Source organism: Pelophylax lessonae (genome assembly GCF_965119305.1).
Source record: "Pelophylax lessonae genome assembly, chromosome: 1".
In the NCBI taxonomy this organism is placed as follows: Eukaryota; Metazoa; Chordata; class Amphibia; order Anura; family Ranidae; genus Pelophylax; species Pelophylax lessonae.
In genome coordinates this window covers 228,057,757-228,076,661 of record NC_138768.1, presented here as the reverse complement: position 1 = coordinate 228,076,661, position 18,905 = coordinate 228,057,757, and the positions used below count along the sequence as shown (strand labels likewise).

The following is an 18,905-nucleotide window of genomic DNA, read 5'->3' as shown; positions in this document are numbered from 1 at the left end:
TTTTTTCTTTTTCTTTAGAAAAAAACATAAAATGTGGAGTGCTTCTCCACCGGGACTATCACAAAAACTGAGGTACTTCCTTTATAGGAGGAGTCATATAGGGGGAATTCCTGTCTGTTTGCCAGTGTCCATTTTTCTGAAGATGGCCTATAACCCATATGTAATGAATATGGCTCTGTGTCCCGTGATGTACGATAAAGAAATTTCTATTCAAGTATGTATTAACCAAAAAAAAGTAACTTCTATTAGTCTCAGCCTCCCCCAAATATCCAAATTCCTTTTTTTTTGGCTGCTGTGATCCAACTTCCTATTAGAGGGGGCAGTGTTTGTTCTCCATGGTCCCACTGTATGTAAAAGCGTTGCTACCCTCTCTTGTTTGCTCTTGAGATGAACTAGGGACTATGGAATGTGTAGTGTGCATAGAGCACTGCACATGACTGCAACTAATGTGCACTACGCATTACAAACAAAAGAAAGTGAAAGGGAAAAAGGAGAGGATGACATTAAGTAGTGGGTGTGCCTGGATTGTTTTTGGAGAATAAGGATATAGTTTAGTGTCACTTTTACTTTATTGTGTTACCCCTTGCCATTTTGTCTGTAATCATAGATGTGCACAGCCTATTGCATTTGGGTGTTCTCCTCAAAGCTCAAACACACTGAAACATGGTAAACTGTATTTACTATGCAGGGCCGCCATCAGGGGGGTACAGCCCATACCCATGTATGGGGCCTGACCAACCTGAGTGACCCGCCGCCCGCTCAGCTGTTTCTTTCAGTAATGAGGGGAGAACGTAGCCCAATGGACAGACTGCTCCTCTCACCTACAGCTTCCTACGCTTTGCCAGCAGGTGGGTGGGGCGCCACTGGGTCATCACAAGACCAGTGGTAGAGAGCGCGGTACACTCAAACTGAGGCCGGAAGAGAGACAGAGAGGAGAGCAGAGCATCAGCGTGCAGGGCCGTCTTATCGAGCAGGCACAGCCCAGGGGCTCCATCAGTGCCGAATCCAGGGGTAAGCTGCTGGCAGTGCTGGGGTGGAATGGTACACTGCACACTAACAGTAATTTTATTAGCAGCAGTGTGCACCTGCTGCCTGCAGTATTTAGGTTCTCATCATGGTCAATTACTGGTCTGGGCAGCTACCTGTCTCGGGAGTTTGTTACTGTGCACTGTCTCTGTGCTGTACCAATCTTTTTACTCAATGTCTCATTTGCACAAAACCTGCGAGTGAGACAGGAATAGGAGTGCACAGCACAGTGTGACCAACATGCCGGTCCAGTGACTCTGCTCCTCCCCTGATGATCCATCCTACCCCTGCTGTGCCTGCCCCAGTGGCCCCACCCATATTCCACCCCTTTCTCACACACACGCACACACTGTGCTTGCTGTGTGTATGCAGGAGAGATGCCAAACTAGAGTACCCCCCCTCCCCCCTTGACAATTGCAGATGCACCTCCCCCCCCCCTCCTCTGCTCTGTGTCTCTGATTGAGAGCTGTAGGTCAGTGGGTATATGTGGCCACCGGCTCTGTTCACTATAGCGATTGCTGCTGGATGCACTTTTCTGCGGGTAATCATTAGCTGTGCAGAGAGCGACAAATAGGTGCACCTGCCAGCGACCTGTCATAGTGAACAGGGCCAGTGGCCACACTCACCTGCTGACAGCTGCTAAGAGATGCTGCAATTAACACTGGCGCTAATCCCTGGTGTGAATGTAGCCTAATTTACACTATATACAGTGACACATGTTTTGCTGCATTGTAACATCTGCAACACCTATGGCTGTGCTTCAGCATGCTGTAATAAAATGCAGACATGCTATGCCGAATCACACAACAATTCAGCGCATCTTACTCCGGTAAATTGCTGTGAATGAAGTGTACAATTTATACACCTAAAATAAAATGTATTTAAAAAAAAAGGGGAGCCATGTGATGCACTGCCTTTACCACAGCCGACAAAGCAGAGCTGCCGATGCTGTGAATCGTTCCAGTAACTCTGCATTATGTGTGAATACAGCCTGAAAAAGGATGCCACTTCTCTGAAAAACAATCCACACATGGATTCCTTTTTAGAGGCATTTATCAGGCAGTGAAGAAGTGATGTCACCTCCTCACCACTTGTTTTAACTCCCAAAATACTGCATCACCCCACCACAAGCATTGCACGCAGTTGCAGGGAAGTTGCAGCACGGACCTATCAAATCTAATAAACAAATAATCTAAGAACAGATCTATTAAATCTGTCAACTATTTATACTTTATTTTTGAGAGTAGGTGCAAAAATTGGGAAGGCTTGTATGGGCCCCAGTGCATTACTTTGCCCAGGGGCCCAAAATGCTATTAGGATGCCCTGGTAGCGTGCGCTCAGGGACAGGGCAGCATTGATCCGTCACTGGCTGATTCGGAGCTTAGTTGGTTGGTGACACCGTGGAGGTGAAGAGGAAAGGGGGGTCTGGCGTAGCTTTCGTGGACTGTGAATTGAGCTGAGGTGACATTTCTGCAGACTGGGATTATAAGGATACTGAGGGGCTACATGTGTGGATGTGGGCTTGTGCTGCCAGCCTGCCTGTGACTGTCTCTTTGCTGGATGGGGATATCTCTTTGCTATATTGGGCCATCAGCAGTGTTGCACTTTGAATGACAATTGCGCAATCATGCAACGCTAAACCCAAACTTTTATCATTTTTTTCCCACACAAATAGAGCTTTCTTTTGGTGGTATTTAATCACCACTGGGGTTTTTAATTTTTTGCTAAATAAACGGAAAAAGTTTAAAAAAAAAAAAAAAAGCATTTTTCTTTGTTTCTGTTATAAAATTTTGCAAAGAAAAAATCTTTTTTCATACATTTAGGCCAAATTGTATACTACTACATTTCTTTCGTGAAAATAACCTAAATCAGTGTATATTATGGGTTGATTTGGTGGGACGGAAAGTGGGCGAGCCCTGGGTAATGTTGGAGGTCAGGCCCGGGGGGGGGGGGGGGGGGCAGGTCAGGCCCCAAAATTTCTGATGGCTGCCCTGTTACTATGCTTCAGTTTGGGAATGAACACAGTGAGTGAGTGTGTTGTTCACTGTGTTAATTTAGAAAAGAAAGGGGTCTGTGAATAACATACTGACTAGCTCTTCCCCCTGCTGTACATCCTGAAACATCCCATGCAGCAGCCGAGTGGAGATGAGAGAAGAGGAGGGAAGCCAGCAGCAGTGAAGGGGGGGGGGGGCAACACGGGGGGAAGCCTGGGCAGTAGGAGCAGCCGCACACAGAGTTATTACGGTGTGCCCAGGCACACCCCTGCGCACCCCTATGTCTGTAATGTTCCTCGGTGCAAGGAATTTACCATTGGCGGGTTTTCTTTACCTAGCTATATTAAATTAAGATGCACACGTCACATTGCTGCCTTCATTGCTGCCATCTTCTACACAGGCAGAGACACAGCCACATGAGCACGGTCAGCACAATGTTTATAGTAACTCCTGTATCCAGACATGCAAATCTCCATCCAGTCCGAATTCCACTTCAAGTTATATTAAAGCTTCAACTTTTTTTTTAAAATAACAAACATGTTATACTTTCCTACTCTGTAATGGTTTTGCACAGAGCAGCCCCGATCTATTTTACTCGGTCCCCCACCGGCGCTCCTGGCTCCTTACCCTTGACGCATGCCCCCAATAGTAGGCCAATTGCTATGGGGGCACTGGTCCATGCTCAATCCTGAGCCCTGCTCTATGCGTCCATAAGACACATAGAGCTGTGGCTCAGCCCCCCCCCCCCCTGCTCTATCATTGGCTCACTGGCTGTGGCTGACAGCAGTGGAAGCCAATGAAAAGATGAAATCCAGGACAGCCAAGGCTTTTGACTTCTCTGTAAATTCCCTAATTTGGAGTACAGGACACAAGCCCCTCCCCTTTGTGTACTGATCACAATTTATTTATTGCTTGCTAGAAAAAACAAAATGAGAGTCTCATGGAGGAGGCAGGTTTAAATGAGTGTGCTCTAGGGTGTCCTTAGCATGTTTTTCACATAATCTTGAAATGTAACATAAGGATTCTTGGTTTCAAGACTATTTACATATTCGTAATTAGGGCAATCAGATGCATGTTTTATGTTCTGTTATTGTCTGTGTTTTATAAATATGTCAGGAAAGAATTACAGGCTCTTATGGAAATCTCCATTTTACCCTTTTAACGTGATTCACTTTAATTTAACACTAGCAAACATTGTTAAAGTTTGCCCAATCAGAGTGGCTTGGGATTCAAATGTAGCAGAAGTGGGTGGACTTCAGGCTGCTATAGATATATTTTAAAACTGAAATTCCTACCCAAGAATTATACCATAAAATGCTAACCATTATTTTTTAATAGCCAGAGAAGATTCTTTCTTTTGTGATTCCATTTATCTTTGTTACTGGTGCCTTACTGCTCTGAATTTCATGACAAACCCCTTTGAGCCGCCATGTCATTGTCCATTGAAAGTGCCTCAGTGGATAGTGAGGGCAGTCAGTGAATGGTGTTTGTGGCTAATAGCAGCGTGGCTAATAGCAGATATTCAGCAGTGTCTACTCTTAGACAGAATTTTTGCTTTTAATCAAATTAGTACTTATTGAAAGGGGCAAGGTACAATTGCTGATACAAGTCATATCATTTGACAGGAGTAGTGAATAAACAGTAGGTAAGGCACATACTGTAGGTTTGCTTTTAAACATGTAAAAAACCGACTATAGGTACACTTTAACACTGTCATGCTGATGCTTATAACATTGCTTTATCTGATATATAATTTTAATTCTTAATATTTATAGGAGTACATTTCGCCAAGGTTTGGTGGTTGGAAGTAAACCTGTAATTCATCCAGTACTATACTGGCTACTCCAGAAAACAAATGAGTTGAAGAAGAGAGCTTATTTAGCCCGATATTTGGTCAAATTAGAAGTTCCTGCTGAGTTCTTACAAGATGATATAGTGTTTGAGACCAACAAGCAGGTATGGGCTTTATATAATTATATAATAAATCTTTAGTTATTGTGTAATCCACCATTGTATTGTTCATTGTCTATTCTGTTTGCATAACGTTTGGCCCATGTATCTGACAATAAAAGAAGTGCTCACTCGGCCTGCCTCAATAAAAGTGAACAACCCCAAGCGCTTTAGGACAACCCAACTGCCAATCCCCGTGCTGCTACTTAAAATATAAATATATAAAAACGGCGACAAAGCAATATATAAAAACATACAAATGTGACCAGTAGCGCAAAAAGTAGTAATGACCTCACACTACCACAAGGATAAATAGTCCTTCTATTCAACAGTAACACATGAGATCACTTAGGCTGCATTCACATGTCAGCTTATAATTGCGGGCAGAACCGCAGCGGTTCCGCCCGCGATTCAGAGATTTATTGCAAATCGCGGGACGCCTAGCGTTGCCCGTTGATTTGCAATAGCCCCCCAAACGCCGAGCGATGTTGCCGCGATTTACGCCCGCCGAATCGCGGCAACATCGCGCAAACAAAATCGCGGGACGCAATACGCTCCAAAGAAGCTCTTGTACTTTTTTGGAGCGTATTGCGTCCCGCGATTTTGTTTGCGCGATGTTGCCGCGATTCGGCGGGCGTAAATCGCGGCAACATCGCTCGGCGTTTGGGGGGCTATTGCAAATCAACGGGCAACGCTAGGCGTCCCGCGATTTGCAATAAATCTCCGAATCGCGGGCGGAACCGCGGCGGTTCTGCCCGCGATTATAAGCTGACATGTGAATGCAGCCTAAGGTAGAAAAACAGCTATAAAAAGTCCATCATAACAACAGAATGTCCGTCCATAAAAGTGCATCCACACATTTGAATCTTGATGGGATGTAGATTTAATCAGTGGATGTAAGGGGTCACCTCTTAACACCACCACCGTGAAAGCAAGGGGGAGTAGGTCACACTCACCGACAGTAATGGCTTAGCCACTCTCATGGATAAGCGAAAACACCAAATGTCAGCAATTGTCCACCATAGATAATCCCAAAAGCTTGTCAGGATGAGGGAGGATCAGTGTACTCCGTACCATGTGGGAAAAACAAAGCACAAAGCCCCACTAGTGCAATATTGTTTAAACACTTTATTATTGCATCCACTTAAACAAAAGAAAGCCACTCACATTTTAACATAATCATAACAGCATATAAAATCCCATGGAGGATATACTGCACCATTCGGGACATTTCCCTGGCTCCACACCGTGGTCCGTGCTCTTTCTGGGTCTGTTATCACTCCTAGCAGTAATACTGTGTGATAGGTAGGTTGGTTGACGCCGACAGGTCACGCCTCGACTAGTTTCGTCTTACCGACTTCATCATAGGGGGACTTTTTATAGCTACTGGTCACATTTGTATGTTTTTACATATTGCTTTGTCGCCGTTTTTATACAATGTATCTGACAGACAGCTGGATTTCAAGACAGCCATAGGAATAACTTACTCATACTTACTTGAATATGGTGGCTTCAATGTTTACAACCCATGGCCAAAATGTTATTGCTGCTGGCAGTACCTGTGCATTGTGTCCCCATTCAACTTGGGCTTTAGACACATGGGAGTTGCAGCAACAGTCAAAAGCAAGAATGTTTCAACCACAGACTAGAAACATTGCAGAAGGCCTCGTGCTTCAGATTTAAGTAATTGAAGTGGTATTAAACCCAAAACCCCAAAAATTATATATTGCAGCTTACCAATCATTAAATGTGGTGGCTGCATTACTTCTTTTTAAGGCTTTTTCCCCCCTGTTTTCTCATGGTGATCTGGCCATTAACACACTGTATTACAATGCCTCCACTCTGGGTGAATGAACACAGGAGGAAAATTTGAATGGCAGCATTGTCAGTCTGGGGGAGGGGAATGCTAAATGTACTAGCAGATTTAAATACACTAACAAATTGAAGCCAAACTCTAGCTAACACTTTATAAGCAGTCACAGCATTTTTTCCTTTTGGGATAAAGGTTTTCCATACATAAAAGCTGATCATTTTACGCACACCTGTCAGTGGTAAATGGTAACTGCTAGAGAGCTTGTTCTTTTGCAAAACCACTTACTGGCGGAATCATCATATGAAAAGAGAAGAAAGCCTAAAAAAGAAAATAAATCAACATATCACATACAAATTGATAAGCTGAAGTGTAACACATGTTTGCTTTTGGGTTTAAACCACTTTAAAAATCTGGGACAGGGTAAGATGGAATACTTGTTATCAAAGGGACTATGCAAGCAGCATAAGCGTACTTATATGAAGGTACATTTCCCCTTTAGAGCTGAAGTTTAGCTATTAAAAAAAAAAAAAAAATCCTTACAGCCAGTCTGTATATACCATGTTAAGCAGGCAGCTGTATCCTGGAAAAATCTTCACTGCAGAGATGCTTGTTCTCTTTCTGTCTCTAAACATTGGTAAGCAGTATATATAGTCCAACAGGGACCCGACTCCTTCCTTGAGAAAAGTTCCCTTCATTGATTTCAATGTGTGTAACACGTCAATAGTATGTAAACTTCTGGAAGGGATGATAAGGGACTATATCCAAGAGTTTGCTAAAGCAATAATATCATCAGCAGTAATCAGTGCAGGTTTAAAAAAGGGCGTTCTTGTCAAACCAATCTGTTAACTTTCTATGAGGAGGTTAGCTGTGAGTTAGATAGGGGGAAACCTGTGGATGTGGTGTACCTGGATTTTGCTAATGCGTTTGATACAGTTCCCCACAAATGCTTAATTTATAAATTAATGTCCACAGGCATCAACCACAAGGTTTGCTCTTGGATACGGAACTGGTTAAAGGGGCATGTCCAAAGGGTGGTAATAAATAACGCATACTCGGACTGGTCTGGGGTGATAAGTGGGGTTCCCCAAGGCTCAGTCCTGGGACCAATTTTGTTAAATTTTTTCATAAATAGCATTGAAGACGGGATCATTAGCTCAATCTCAGTTTTTGCAGATGACACAAAAATGAGCAGGGCAAAAACTTCACATCGTAAGGCAGAAATCTTACAGACTGACCTGAACAAAATATCAGAGTGGGCAACTACATGGCAAATGAGGTTTAATGTGGATAAGTGCAAGGTATTGCACTTAGGGACTAATAACATAAAAGCAAAATACACGCTATGGGGGGAACCTCTGGGGGTATCAAAATGGAGAAAGATCTGGGGGTCTTAGTAGAAGACAGACTTAGCAATAGCAATGTCAATGCAATGTCAAGCTGCAGCTGCCAAAGCCGGCAGAATATTAGCATGCATAAGGAAGGGCATGTATTCCAGAGATAAAACTATAATCCTGCCACTTTATAAAACACTGGTCCGACCACATCTGGAGTATTCTGTCCAGTTCTGGTCGCCAGTCCTCAGAAGGGATGTGTCGGAGCTGGAGAGAGTCCAGAGAAGGGCAACTAAACTTATTAGGGGATTCGAGGACCTTAATTATAAAAGTGTGTTTAGAGGCGCTTGATTTGATTTATTCTCCCTGGAGAAGAGACGCCTGAGAGGGGACATGATAGCGATTTACAAATACCTCAATGGTGATCACAGCATAGAAAAAAAAAAAAATATTCAGTCGCAAGGAATGTATAAGGACACGAGGCCATAAAATGCGTGTAGAGGAGAAGCGTTTTAACCTCAGGCTACGGAGGGGATTCTTTACTGTAAGGGCTACAAGACTCTGGAATTCTCTGCCACAAATGGTAGTAACTGCGGGGAGTATGGCTACTTTTAAAAGACTCTTGAACGTACACCTCATGGATCAAAACATTTGGGGATATGAGAAATGATTCATACCTACACAGGTTGAACTGGATGGACTATAGTCTTTATTCAACCTCAACTACTATGTAACTATGTAACATAACCTGTAATTGGAGGAAAGTCTGATCAGTGACAGAATTCTTTCAGGATTTTCTCCACCACCTACAATGGTAGACAAAAATACCATGCAGGATTTGTAAAAGTGTAAGTTGAGTACACTTTAAAATGGAATGAAAGGTAAGAATTAATTAAATTGAGGCCAAATTAATTGAGGGTATTGAGAAGGACAATAAGAAGAAAAAGATAAAAGAGTAGGAGAGGAGGATGAAAACTGAGGAAAATAAGAAAAATGAAAGGTTAACTCAAGAGTAAAAGACAAAATTGAATGGAAGAGGGGAGCAGAAAGGAAACGGTGCAAGACAGTATGGGAAGATCAATGCAAAATTTGGTGCAGCTATGCATGATAGCCCTTCAGCTTCTATCTTCAGCTTGTTCATTAAGCTTTGACAATAAAACCTGGAAGCTGATTGATTTCTGTGGGGAGCTGCATATGATTTTGCACTCTCTAGTCTTAGTAAATCAACCCATTATCTTAAAGTATTCTGCTGGGACAAGAAACCATCCAAGTCAGGAGTTTGAATCATTTTTAAAAGCTGAAAGTTTGGTTGATCATTATACTTATAATTCTGGCTTTGCCTTCTGTGAAATTAAGAACTGATGATTTCCCAGATTTGCCATCTGCATTTATTTTCCAATATCGTCACATTTTATGAGTTAACAATGTGAGGAAAACTTTGTTTTTTGTCCTTTATTTATAATGTTCCGTTAACTCCATCACATAGATGCTGTCAGAGGGTAAAAATGTATGAAAAAAATGCAATAAAATTAGTTGCAAACCTTTGAAAGCACTGTTGGAGAACAGTTGTATTAAATAGGGAAAGATTTCAGTTATCTATATTTAAAAACAACAGGAATATGTTCTACAGTGGACAAAAAGTACCCGCTGCAATTGGTGTGAAATCCTATAACTCGCCAGCCTTTTTACGCCTACATTCCACCACAAGGGTCCTGTATCTGTTTGTCTTAATACCATTTCAAGCATGCTGTTTCAATAACAGGCTGTGCAGTGCAAAATGTTTTTCTGCTAACTTAAAGGTTACAGAGCACATTTTACAGCAGTTGAGGAAGCGTACAGCCTGCCACAAAACTGATACTTACAAACACCAGCAGATAAGAATTCTGTAGGTGAAAATGAGTTCACTACATGCTCAGCATGTGTTAATTTTATATGAAAGATGATCATAGGTCTGTTACACTCACTGGTATATAATTTCTTGCATTGTGCATTGGTTATTTTATTCTGTGAATACCACCACCTTGATGGCTTTCTTTTCCCAATAAATTAATTTTGGAGTGTTTCCTGATTTTATCAGTTGCCGAATATAATCAGTCCTAGAAGACTTCCCAGCATGATGTTTACATGGCAATCTAAAACACAATTCCTAAATAATCAACATTTAATGCCATGTACTTCAAATAGCAGTATATAATTGCTGCAGCCTTGATCATTTTTGTTCTAGAATAGGGCTCTTTTCCTCCGTATGTCCGTATTTCATCCCATTTTTTCGCGGATGAAAAACGGACATAATGCATGTCAATGGGATTGCAGATGTCAGCGAATGACCATCCGCTGACATCCGATTTTCGTCCTTTCAGTTCTGTTCCATTTTTGGAACGGAACAGAACCCTATTTTTCTTCCGTTTTAAAAAACGGAAAGGATGCAAAATTGGATGTCAGCGGTGTCATCCGCTGACATCCGCAATCCCCATGGACATACATTATGTCCGTATATCATCCGCAAACGGATGGGATGATATGCGGACATACGGAGCGGATGACACAAGTGTCATCCGTGTCCGTGAAAAAAAAAAAGTGTCGCATCGGAAGAAAAAATTGGAGCGGCCGTGTGAAAGAGCCCAAAAAGAGCTGTGATAGAAAGGGTTTTTATATTCTCCTTTCATTTTAAGAGTCGGTTCACACTAGCGCGACTTGTCAGGCGACTTGTCAGCCTGACAAGTCGCGCTCCCTCGCGGTCCATTGCCCGCTACAAGACCCATTCTAATAGGAGCGACACAAGTCGCTCCAACTTAGAAAAAGGGTCCTGTACTACTTCGGGGCGACCTCGGAGCGACTTGCATAGACTTCCATTATGTGAAGTCCCTGCAAGTAGCTCCGAAGTCGTGGTGCACGGGACTGCACAAGTCGCCCCCGAAGTAGTAAGGAGTCGTGTCGCCTCAGTGTGAACCGGCTCTAAAGGTCAAAGAGAAAAGGGTACAATTCAATAATGTTAAAATTTTGTTGCCATGATGTAGACATGTAGGGGAAAGATGTTTATAAAGTCTTGGAGCCATCTTATCACAGTACCATGTGATATTAATTTTGATTTTTATAAACGCTTTCTGGCATGCCATTTTGAGAATGCTTCTGTTGAAATGGAAATATGTAATATTTGTTACGTTCTTTTAATTGGGGACGTACAGCAGTCAGGTCCTGCAATGGCTTTGCTTCTGGCACAGGGATCTAGGGACTATTCCAATTTTAGGTTGCCAGTGAGAGGTTCTTTGGAGGGCTGAGGTGAGGCATGCATAGAGTAGAGATGTGCAGTGTTGGCTATTGTGGTACCAGCTCACTGTCGTGCTTCAAGACAGAGTGAGGAATTCTGTGATGATGGCCTACTGCAATTCACTCCTGCTTCAGACTCGAGAGCCTCCTGTGGTACAAATGCATAGGTAGGTGACATGGATGGAGCACTAAACAGTCTTGTTACTGGAAATGTTGTAGAAAGTCCTTGTAGGCAAGGCACAGCTGATGCTTGCACCATCGGTGAGGGAGTAAGTCATACACAAACCCTATCAGGTGGAACTTACCGGATTTCAAGATATGAGCTCATAAAATAATCATGTTTTTAATTTTACTAATAAAATTGTCCATTTGTTAAGAATTGGCAAGGTTGGAAATGTTACAAACAATATAAGTAGTGTTTTGCAAGGGAATGTGTGCAGAAGAGGTCTGGAGATGCATTATGTACAGGAAAGGAGTGCAAATGTAGGACAACAAACAGTATGTGCAGGAGAAGAGTGCTGATAGTACGACAGTGGGCAGTATGTGCAGGAGAGGGGCGGAGAGAGTATGAAAGCAGTCAGTATATGCAGGAGATGATTCCTGAGGGTATGCCAGTAGGCACTTTGTTGAGTAGAGAAGTGCTGGAGGGTATGACATATGGGCCAGTATGTGTAGGAATTGAGTGTGAAGAGTATGGCATGGGGAAGTATGTGCAGGAGGGAAATGCAGAGGGTGTGACAGCAGACAGTATGTGCTGTAGAGGAGAGTAAAGGGGTTAGAGGAGAGTAAAGGGGTATGGCATTGGGCAAAATATGCAGGATAGGGGCGTGGAGAGTATGAAAGCAAGCAGTATGTGCAGGAAAGGATTGTGAAGGCTATACAAAATTGCACATTTTTATAGTCACTTAGGGTCCTGGAGCCTAGGGTTTTTATAGAGTTTTGGGTGTAATAGTTGCTTTCTGAATGTCCGCACCTTACCTGTTAGCCAGACCTCATTAGTTAGTCTTAGCTGTCCACAGGCTGTTTATGTGTGAGCTTATTGATAGTGAGGCCTTTCTCTCTGTCGAGAAAGTCTGCTGCTTGATTAAAAGTCTGACTGCTGGCAAAACACTAAGGGTACATGGGCTACATGCTTGTTTTATGGTGCCCTGATAGTTACAAACTGACATAAGTTTAGTTAGTGGTTTGCATAAGCAGATGCTTTGTTTTATGTTATGGACTTGTACAAAGCATATTTGCATTGAATTATGTTTTTTTTTTACTGCCTTGCTGAATAAAAGTGCAGGCCAAACCTGCTTGGCGTGTTCTGGGTATCCTCTTCAGGAGAATTGTAAATCTTGCTATGACTGACAAATGATTGCACTCTATTCACATTTTCAAAGTCTGCCAGTATTTTTGGCTATAACTTAGGTCCCCTTTGAAAGGTTGCTACAGATGTGCTGGTCTGATTAATGCAAAGTCCACCAGAATGCACCAGCATATACTGGTAGTCCTTGAATTTGGTACTCTATATCCAGTAGCAGTCTCAGTCAGAAACAATTATTCCTAGGCATATTTTGACAGGTCAATAAACCTTTTTTGCCAAAAGTAACTGAATAGTTGTGTTGCTTTCTGAAAATTACTTACCTTGCATCCTAGTGCTTCAGCCCCAAATTGATGGACTAGTGCAGGGGTCTCCAAACTATGGCCCTCCAGTTGTTCAGGAACTACAATTCCTATCATGCCTAGTCAAGTCTGTGAATGTCAGAGTTTTACAATGCCTCATGGGACATGTAGTTCCTCAACAGCTGGAGGGCCGTAGTTTGGAGACCCCTGGACTAGTGAAACGGTTCAAAAGAAATCTGAAAGCTATACTAAAATAAGTGGTTTTTAAGGAAAGAAAAGACCATGACTTCCTGTTACTATTCCTAATTTTTCAATAAGGGAATTGCCATAGTCCTCTACAGGGTTTTTCCTAGTTTGAAAATTTGTACTGTAGATGTTCCTGGGAGTCCTAATAATAGCCCACGAAACATCGGAGCGAGTGGCCACATGTTGCTCAGATATAGGACAGCAGCAATTATGCCAGAGCATAAGGCTGCAAGCAGAAGATGCCCAGACCAGAGTTTATAACTGCTCTTTCAGGAGATGGAGCCTTAGTTTGTGGTGCCCACTGTAGAGAGTACATTTCTGGCAAAATGTCAGGGTCCCTATGAGATCGGAGAAAAAAATCAGTGATGTCAGTGGAAAAAAAAACAGTGATACCAGGTTTTCCAGCCCAAAAAAGGACCTACAAATGTAACATGTTAACCTAATAAAAACCTGGAAGGATTAGGAGGCTCTCTAAGCAGAAAGTGTGCCTGAAGTATCTCCAGCAAAAGATGAAAAGATATGAGCAAGGTTAGCATTTTAAAGACCCTGTCTGCTGCTTACCTGGCCGAATTGATCTAATTTACACAGCCTTACATTAAAGTAAAGTTAAAACCTTAAAATCGGGCACCTGAGGCTCAGAGAAAAGACATTTTAGAAAGGTACACAAACTGTATTTGTGTACTGCCTTACTGAATAAAAGTAGCAGGACAAACCTGCTTGGAATATTGCTAAGTGTCCCTGTCACCTGCGTGGTTTACTGCTGTCACTACCAGTTGAATCTGTTGCTTTTAAAGAATGTTTTTTGTGGTTCAGTCTATTATAAACAATGTGTGTTTCCTTTGTAGTATGAAGAACTCATGGAAAACTTCAAAACCCTCCATAAAGAGTGTGAGCAGCTTAAATCATCTGGCTTCTCCACTTCAGAGATTAGACGGGTAATGTCTGTATTATGCATATATAAAACCATTTTTTGTTGTGTCTTTCTCTGGACGAGTCTTGGCTCACAGCGTCCCCGGTAGACATTAGGACATCACCTGACTCAAGTTACAGTTGTCTCTGTCTACAACCAGAAACCTTGTTCTCAGTTGTACAGGACACAGGCATAGTCTTAGATGACTGGGTCATATGTTGGTACCTTCACGTGATTGGACACTGGCAAATAGGAATGCTCTCAGGTGTGTTTGGATGCTCTCCTGAACGCAAGTGGCCAAGTCAGCCAGGAGGCAGTTACCTGTAAAAGTGGACAATAATCTTCTATGGGGGCATTCCTCACTCCACAGCTGCACCTATACGAAGGGCAACTGTAATTTATTTTTATTTTTTTCAGATTTGGGAAGAAATCCTTTCATCCCTTCCAGACCTCCAAGTCCTAGTCCAGGGCCAGGTTCACTCCAAGTCCACCTCTAAGCCCGCCTAACTGTGATGGGGCACCCCCACTTGTGGGTCCAGAAAGTCATCTCCTGACAGTACAGGCTGAAGTTTAATTATCCACCTTCTGTCCCATTGCACTCCCCGCTCTCCAATCTGTCCTCTTCCTGCAAAGCCTGGGGCATCTTCAGGCTATGCGAGAAAAACTGCTTGCTATGGCGGTCATTGTCCCTGTACCCACGGAGAAGCGGTTTCTGGGTTTCTGCTCTAACTTGTTTGTGATTCCCGAGGCCAAGGGCAGCATTTGTCCCATCCTGGAACTGAAGTCTGTACACGTTTTCCTTCAGGTACAAAAGTTTTGCATGTAATCAGCCAAGTTGATCATTGTCTTCCTACATCTCAGGGATCTCCTGGATTCTGTAGACATCTGGGCACCTATCAGTGTATTGGTCTTCTCCTTGATCTGTTCACAGCTCCTTGGGTCCTCATGAAAGTCCTGGCTTGTTTTTCTTTTGGGTGTCCACATTCAGAATGACCAGCTGGTAAAGCGTTTGTCCGTCCAGGCAGTTGGTGTTATTTTTCAATGGGTAGTGCAAACACTGCAAAGCTTTGGGTAAATCCTTTGCTTTCAAAAGTCTGCATTGGATCAGATTCACTGCCTGAAAAACCTGGCTTTAGTTTTGGACATGAAACAGGATGTTCTTTCTACCCACTTTTAAGTACAGACTCTTCAGTCCTGGAGGTTTCTCTCAATTCACTTTTGCATTAGGATACAGTGGCTGATGGTAGCATCTTTTGAGGCCATGCCCACTTTTACCCTAGACCACTTCAGCTCCTCATCCTGGCTGCCTGGGACTCCTCATCTCTGGTCTGCCCCATGTGTCCTTGTCCCAGAACCAGACTCTCCATGGTGTTGTGAATTTCCAACCTGGCAGAGTTAGGAAATTAAATTCTTCCAATGACTTGGAAGATACTCACAACAGATGCTAACCTGTCTGGCTGGGGATAGGAGTCCTTGTAAAATTGACGTTTCAGGAAAACTGGTTGGAAAAGGAATCCAAAATACCCATTAACATTCTGGAACTGAAGGCCATGTATCTATCCCTTTAGTGTTGGTCTCCTCAGCTTTAGGGGCTTCCAATGAGGGTACTGACACATTTGTGGACTACATTAACTGCCAAGGAGGCACCAAAAGCCTCACAGTTCAAGAAGACTTGATTCTGTCTTGGATGCTACAGCAGGTTCTGGCCCTGACCACTGTGCCCACCCCCCTTGGGGATGCCATATGTGGATCTCCTAGTGTTCAAGTTTGTTTTCAGGTCCAGGGTTTCTCTGGCCTTCACTGTGGATGCTCTAATGACAATGTGGGGCCAGTTCTTCTCCATCTACCATCCTCATCATAAACATCCATCCCAGCAAGAACAATCCACTTCTTGCCAGGTCTACCATCACACCTGGGAAGCTCCCTTTGCTTGATGCCAACAGAGAAAGTTCCATTCTAGGCATTTGTGCAGGAAGTTGATCACATAGCTCCACTCAAATACTCTCTGGTGACACCGAGGAATCTCAGCCTTGTCCTTTGGACACTCCAGGGGCCTTCCTTTAAATCTATCATGGATATTCCCTTGACTAACATTAGCCGCTTGATTGTTTTTCTTGTTGTAATCTCCCCTGCTGGGTCAATTAAATAATTGGCAGCCTTCTTGTATAACAAACATGTTCTGGTGTTACTCAAGGATATAGTTGTTTTGGTACCTAAGGCCTCCTTTTTTGCCTATGGTTATCCCTTACCTCCCCCTTCACCAGCACATTGTCCTGCTGTTTTTTGTCTGGCTCTAAAAATGCCCCAAAAAGATTTCTTTCCAATATTTGGGCATGGTCCATGCAGCACAAGATTTTATCTCTGTAATGGCTTCCCAAGGCAAGCCATAGATATTTCAGTTTTTTTTCCTTTCACCATGGGTGGAAGGAAAGAAAACCATTAAATTCCCCCATCAACACAAGCAGTGTCGCTCTGGGAATCCCTCCCGCAGCACTATTCTTTTCTCTGTCGCTCATTGACAGACGTAGTCCTCGTTGATTAATAACAACTCGGGTTATGCTGCCCTCTACAGGAGTAGGACTAGACAGGAAAGAAAACGTTCTGGCCACACCCTAGGGGCAGTCCCAGAGGGTATATCCTCTCACTTCCTGCTACAGCAAATCAGTTTTTTTCTGTCTAGTTAGGAGTAAGGACCTAGATACCTTGCTGGGATCTTCGGTCCTGGCAGGATTTTTTTCTTAGAAGATTTTTAGACAGCTTTTTTTCTCCAGTGTTCCTGTGAGATCTTCAAGCAAGAAAGCTGGAACTGGGCGACGGGCTGGATGTTGAGATCCAGTGGTCACCCCAGTTCAGCCTACAAGCGCGTGCAGGCCATAGCTCCGCGCTGGGTCGGCCGCGACATAGTCCCACTGGACGGGGACTGACCCTGCAAGTTAAACGTCTCGCTGAAACGCCAATGACCATGAGTCACGGCGTCCGTATTGGTCGACAGCCCTCCCACCCCGGTGGAGAGGGGTACTGTCAGGAGTTGGCGCCCGCCTGGTTCCGGTATGGTGAGTAGTATGTTCCCCCTTTTCCCCCTGACGGGTTTTGTGGTGAACGCGGGCCCCTCTCTGAAATGGTAAGGATGGGTCTCCCCTCTATCCTATAACGTGTCACAGATCCCCCTATTTGAGTGTGATTTTTGTGAACAAGTAACCAGGAGGCTTGGTTTGGGAGCTGACAATCTAATGTCATTTCAAAACTGTAAAGATGACTGAAGTCAGTGGCAGTACTAGAATATTACTGTGGTAGCATAAGGTATCCTACCTGTCAGAGGTGTTCACAGGGCGATGTCTATGCATGTATAACTGCAGTCCAGATCGCATTCCTCCAGCAAGGGCAGGCACGGACCGCATGCGGCCCACCAGAGTCCGGTACTGCCATCCAGGCTGATCACCATCCAGGGTGAAGTTTGGGGGGCCGATGCACTCCCACAGGCCGCTAGGCCGTATACAGCATCCCGCAGGCCGCTGCTAAGCCGCCGCTATCCTAACAGGCCGCTGCCATTTTCTTGCAGAGCACACGAGGCTGCCATATTGGCGTAGCCTCGTGTCTCCAACATGGGGGCGGCCATGTTTGAGGTGACCAAACACCTCATGGAGCCAGGGGGAGGCGCCGGTAGGCGTGTTAAGGGACGGAGCTGCCTCCTTTACCCAGGAAATAGGGCCAAAGACTTCCTGTCTGTAACAAGACAGCACTGAGCAAGCTGATGAAAACTTCTGTGCATCAGGGATGAGCCTTGGGGTCTCTCTCTCTCTCTCTGTGGGGTCCAAAAAGGCTGGTAACACTGAGGGGCGCTGTTGCGACTGGGGGACACAAAAAAAAAAAAAAAAAAGTTTTTTACTTTGTCATTTTTTGTCGCTGGCAAGTGTCTTGTATAATCATTGACCCGGCCGCATAGGTATCCCCACCTGATCCCCTCAAGGTGGCCACAGGACCCTCCAGTACCCCACTTATTTTTAATGCATTATCGGCAGTTTTGGAGTCTTTGGTATCCCGGGAGGAGGTGGCCTGTCAGGGACGGGGGTCAAGAAGTGACCCCCGCCTACCCCTATTGTTTATCTGATACTTCAGATACGGATTCGGAGCTGGTCAATGCAGCTGCAGGTCCCTCTTATGGGGCTGTTGTCTCAGGTAATGTCTCCTCAGCAGTGAGGAGAACGTTTCTGCCTCCGCCATAGCACAAGAGTGGTGGATGCACTAGTTGTGTCCGTCCGGGAAACCTTTGGTCTTGAGGTTATACCGGCAGAGGTAGCTGAGACTGAAATTCCTTTTTGGTACTTGTCAGCCTACCAAAAGGGGCGAAGGATTTTCCTTTACCCAAATGGGGTCGTTTTGAAACGAACCCCTGTTATTTCCTAACGCATGGCTAGGCGTTATCCGTTTGAGGAATCCCTCTTTAAAGGATAGACGGTACCACCTGCTGTCTTGCCACAGACTGTTAGGTTAAAGAGGACCTCGTAGCCAACGAGGACCTTCCCTTTCTGCTCATAAGGAGTTGTTCGTTCCGCGAGGGCGGGCGATAAGGCGAAACCCTCCAAAGCCCCTTCAGAGGGTTTCAAAGGGCGCTGGTCGGCTAAACAAAAAGTCCGGCTCAGCCAAGCCTGAAAAATACAGCCTGATGCGCCCCTACCCATCTCTGGAGTGGGGGGACGTCTTCACCGGTTTCCGGATCCATGGCTTGCCGGAACCCCAGACTAAGGGGTTCGCGAGGTCATACG

At 44.1% G+C, this 18,905-nt stretch overlaps 1 protein-coding gene across 1 annotated transcript in view; it reads left to right on the top strand.

Moving 5' to 3' along the window:
* IFT81 (intraflagellar transport 81) overlaps positions 1–18,905 on the top strand; it is a 328,264-nt gene that overhangs the window by 143,625 nt on the left and 165,734 nt on the right. Inside the window, exons 4-5 of the mRNA XM_082255594.1 lie at positions 4,796–4,976; positions 14,078–14,167. Coding sequence (XP_082111720.1) covers positions 4,796–4,976; positions 14,078–14,167 — 271 coding nt within the window. The remainder of the gene's footprint in view (positions 1–4,795; positions 4,977–14,077; positions 14,168–18,905) is intronic.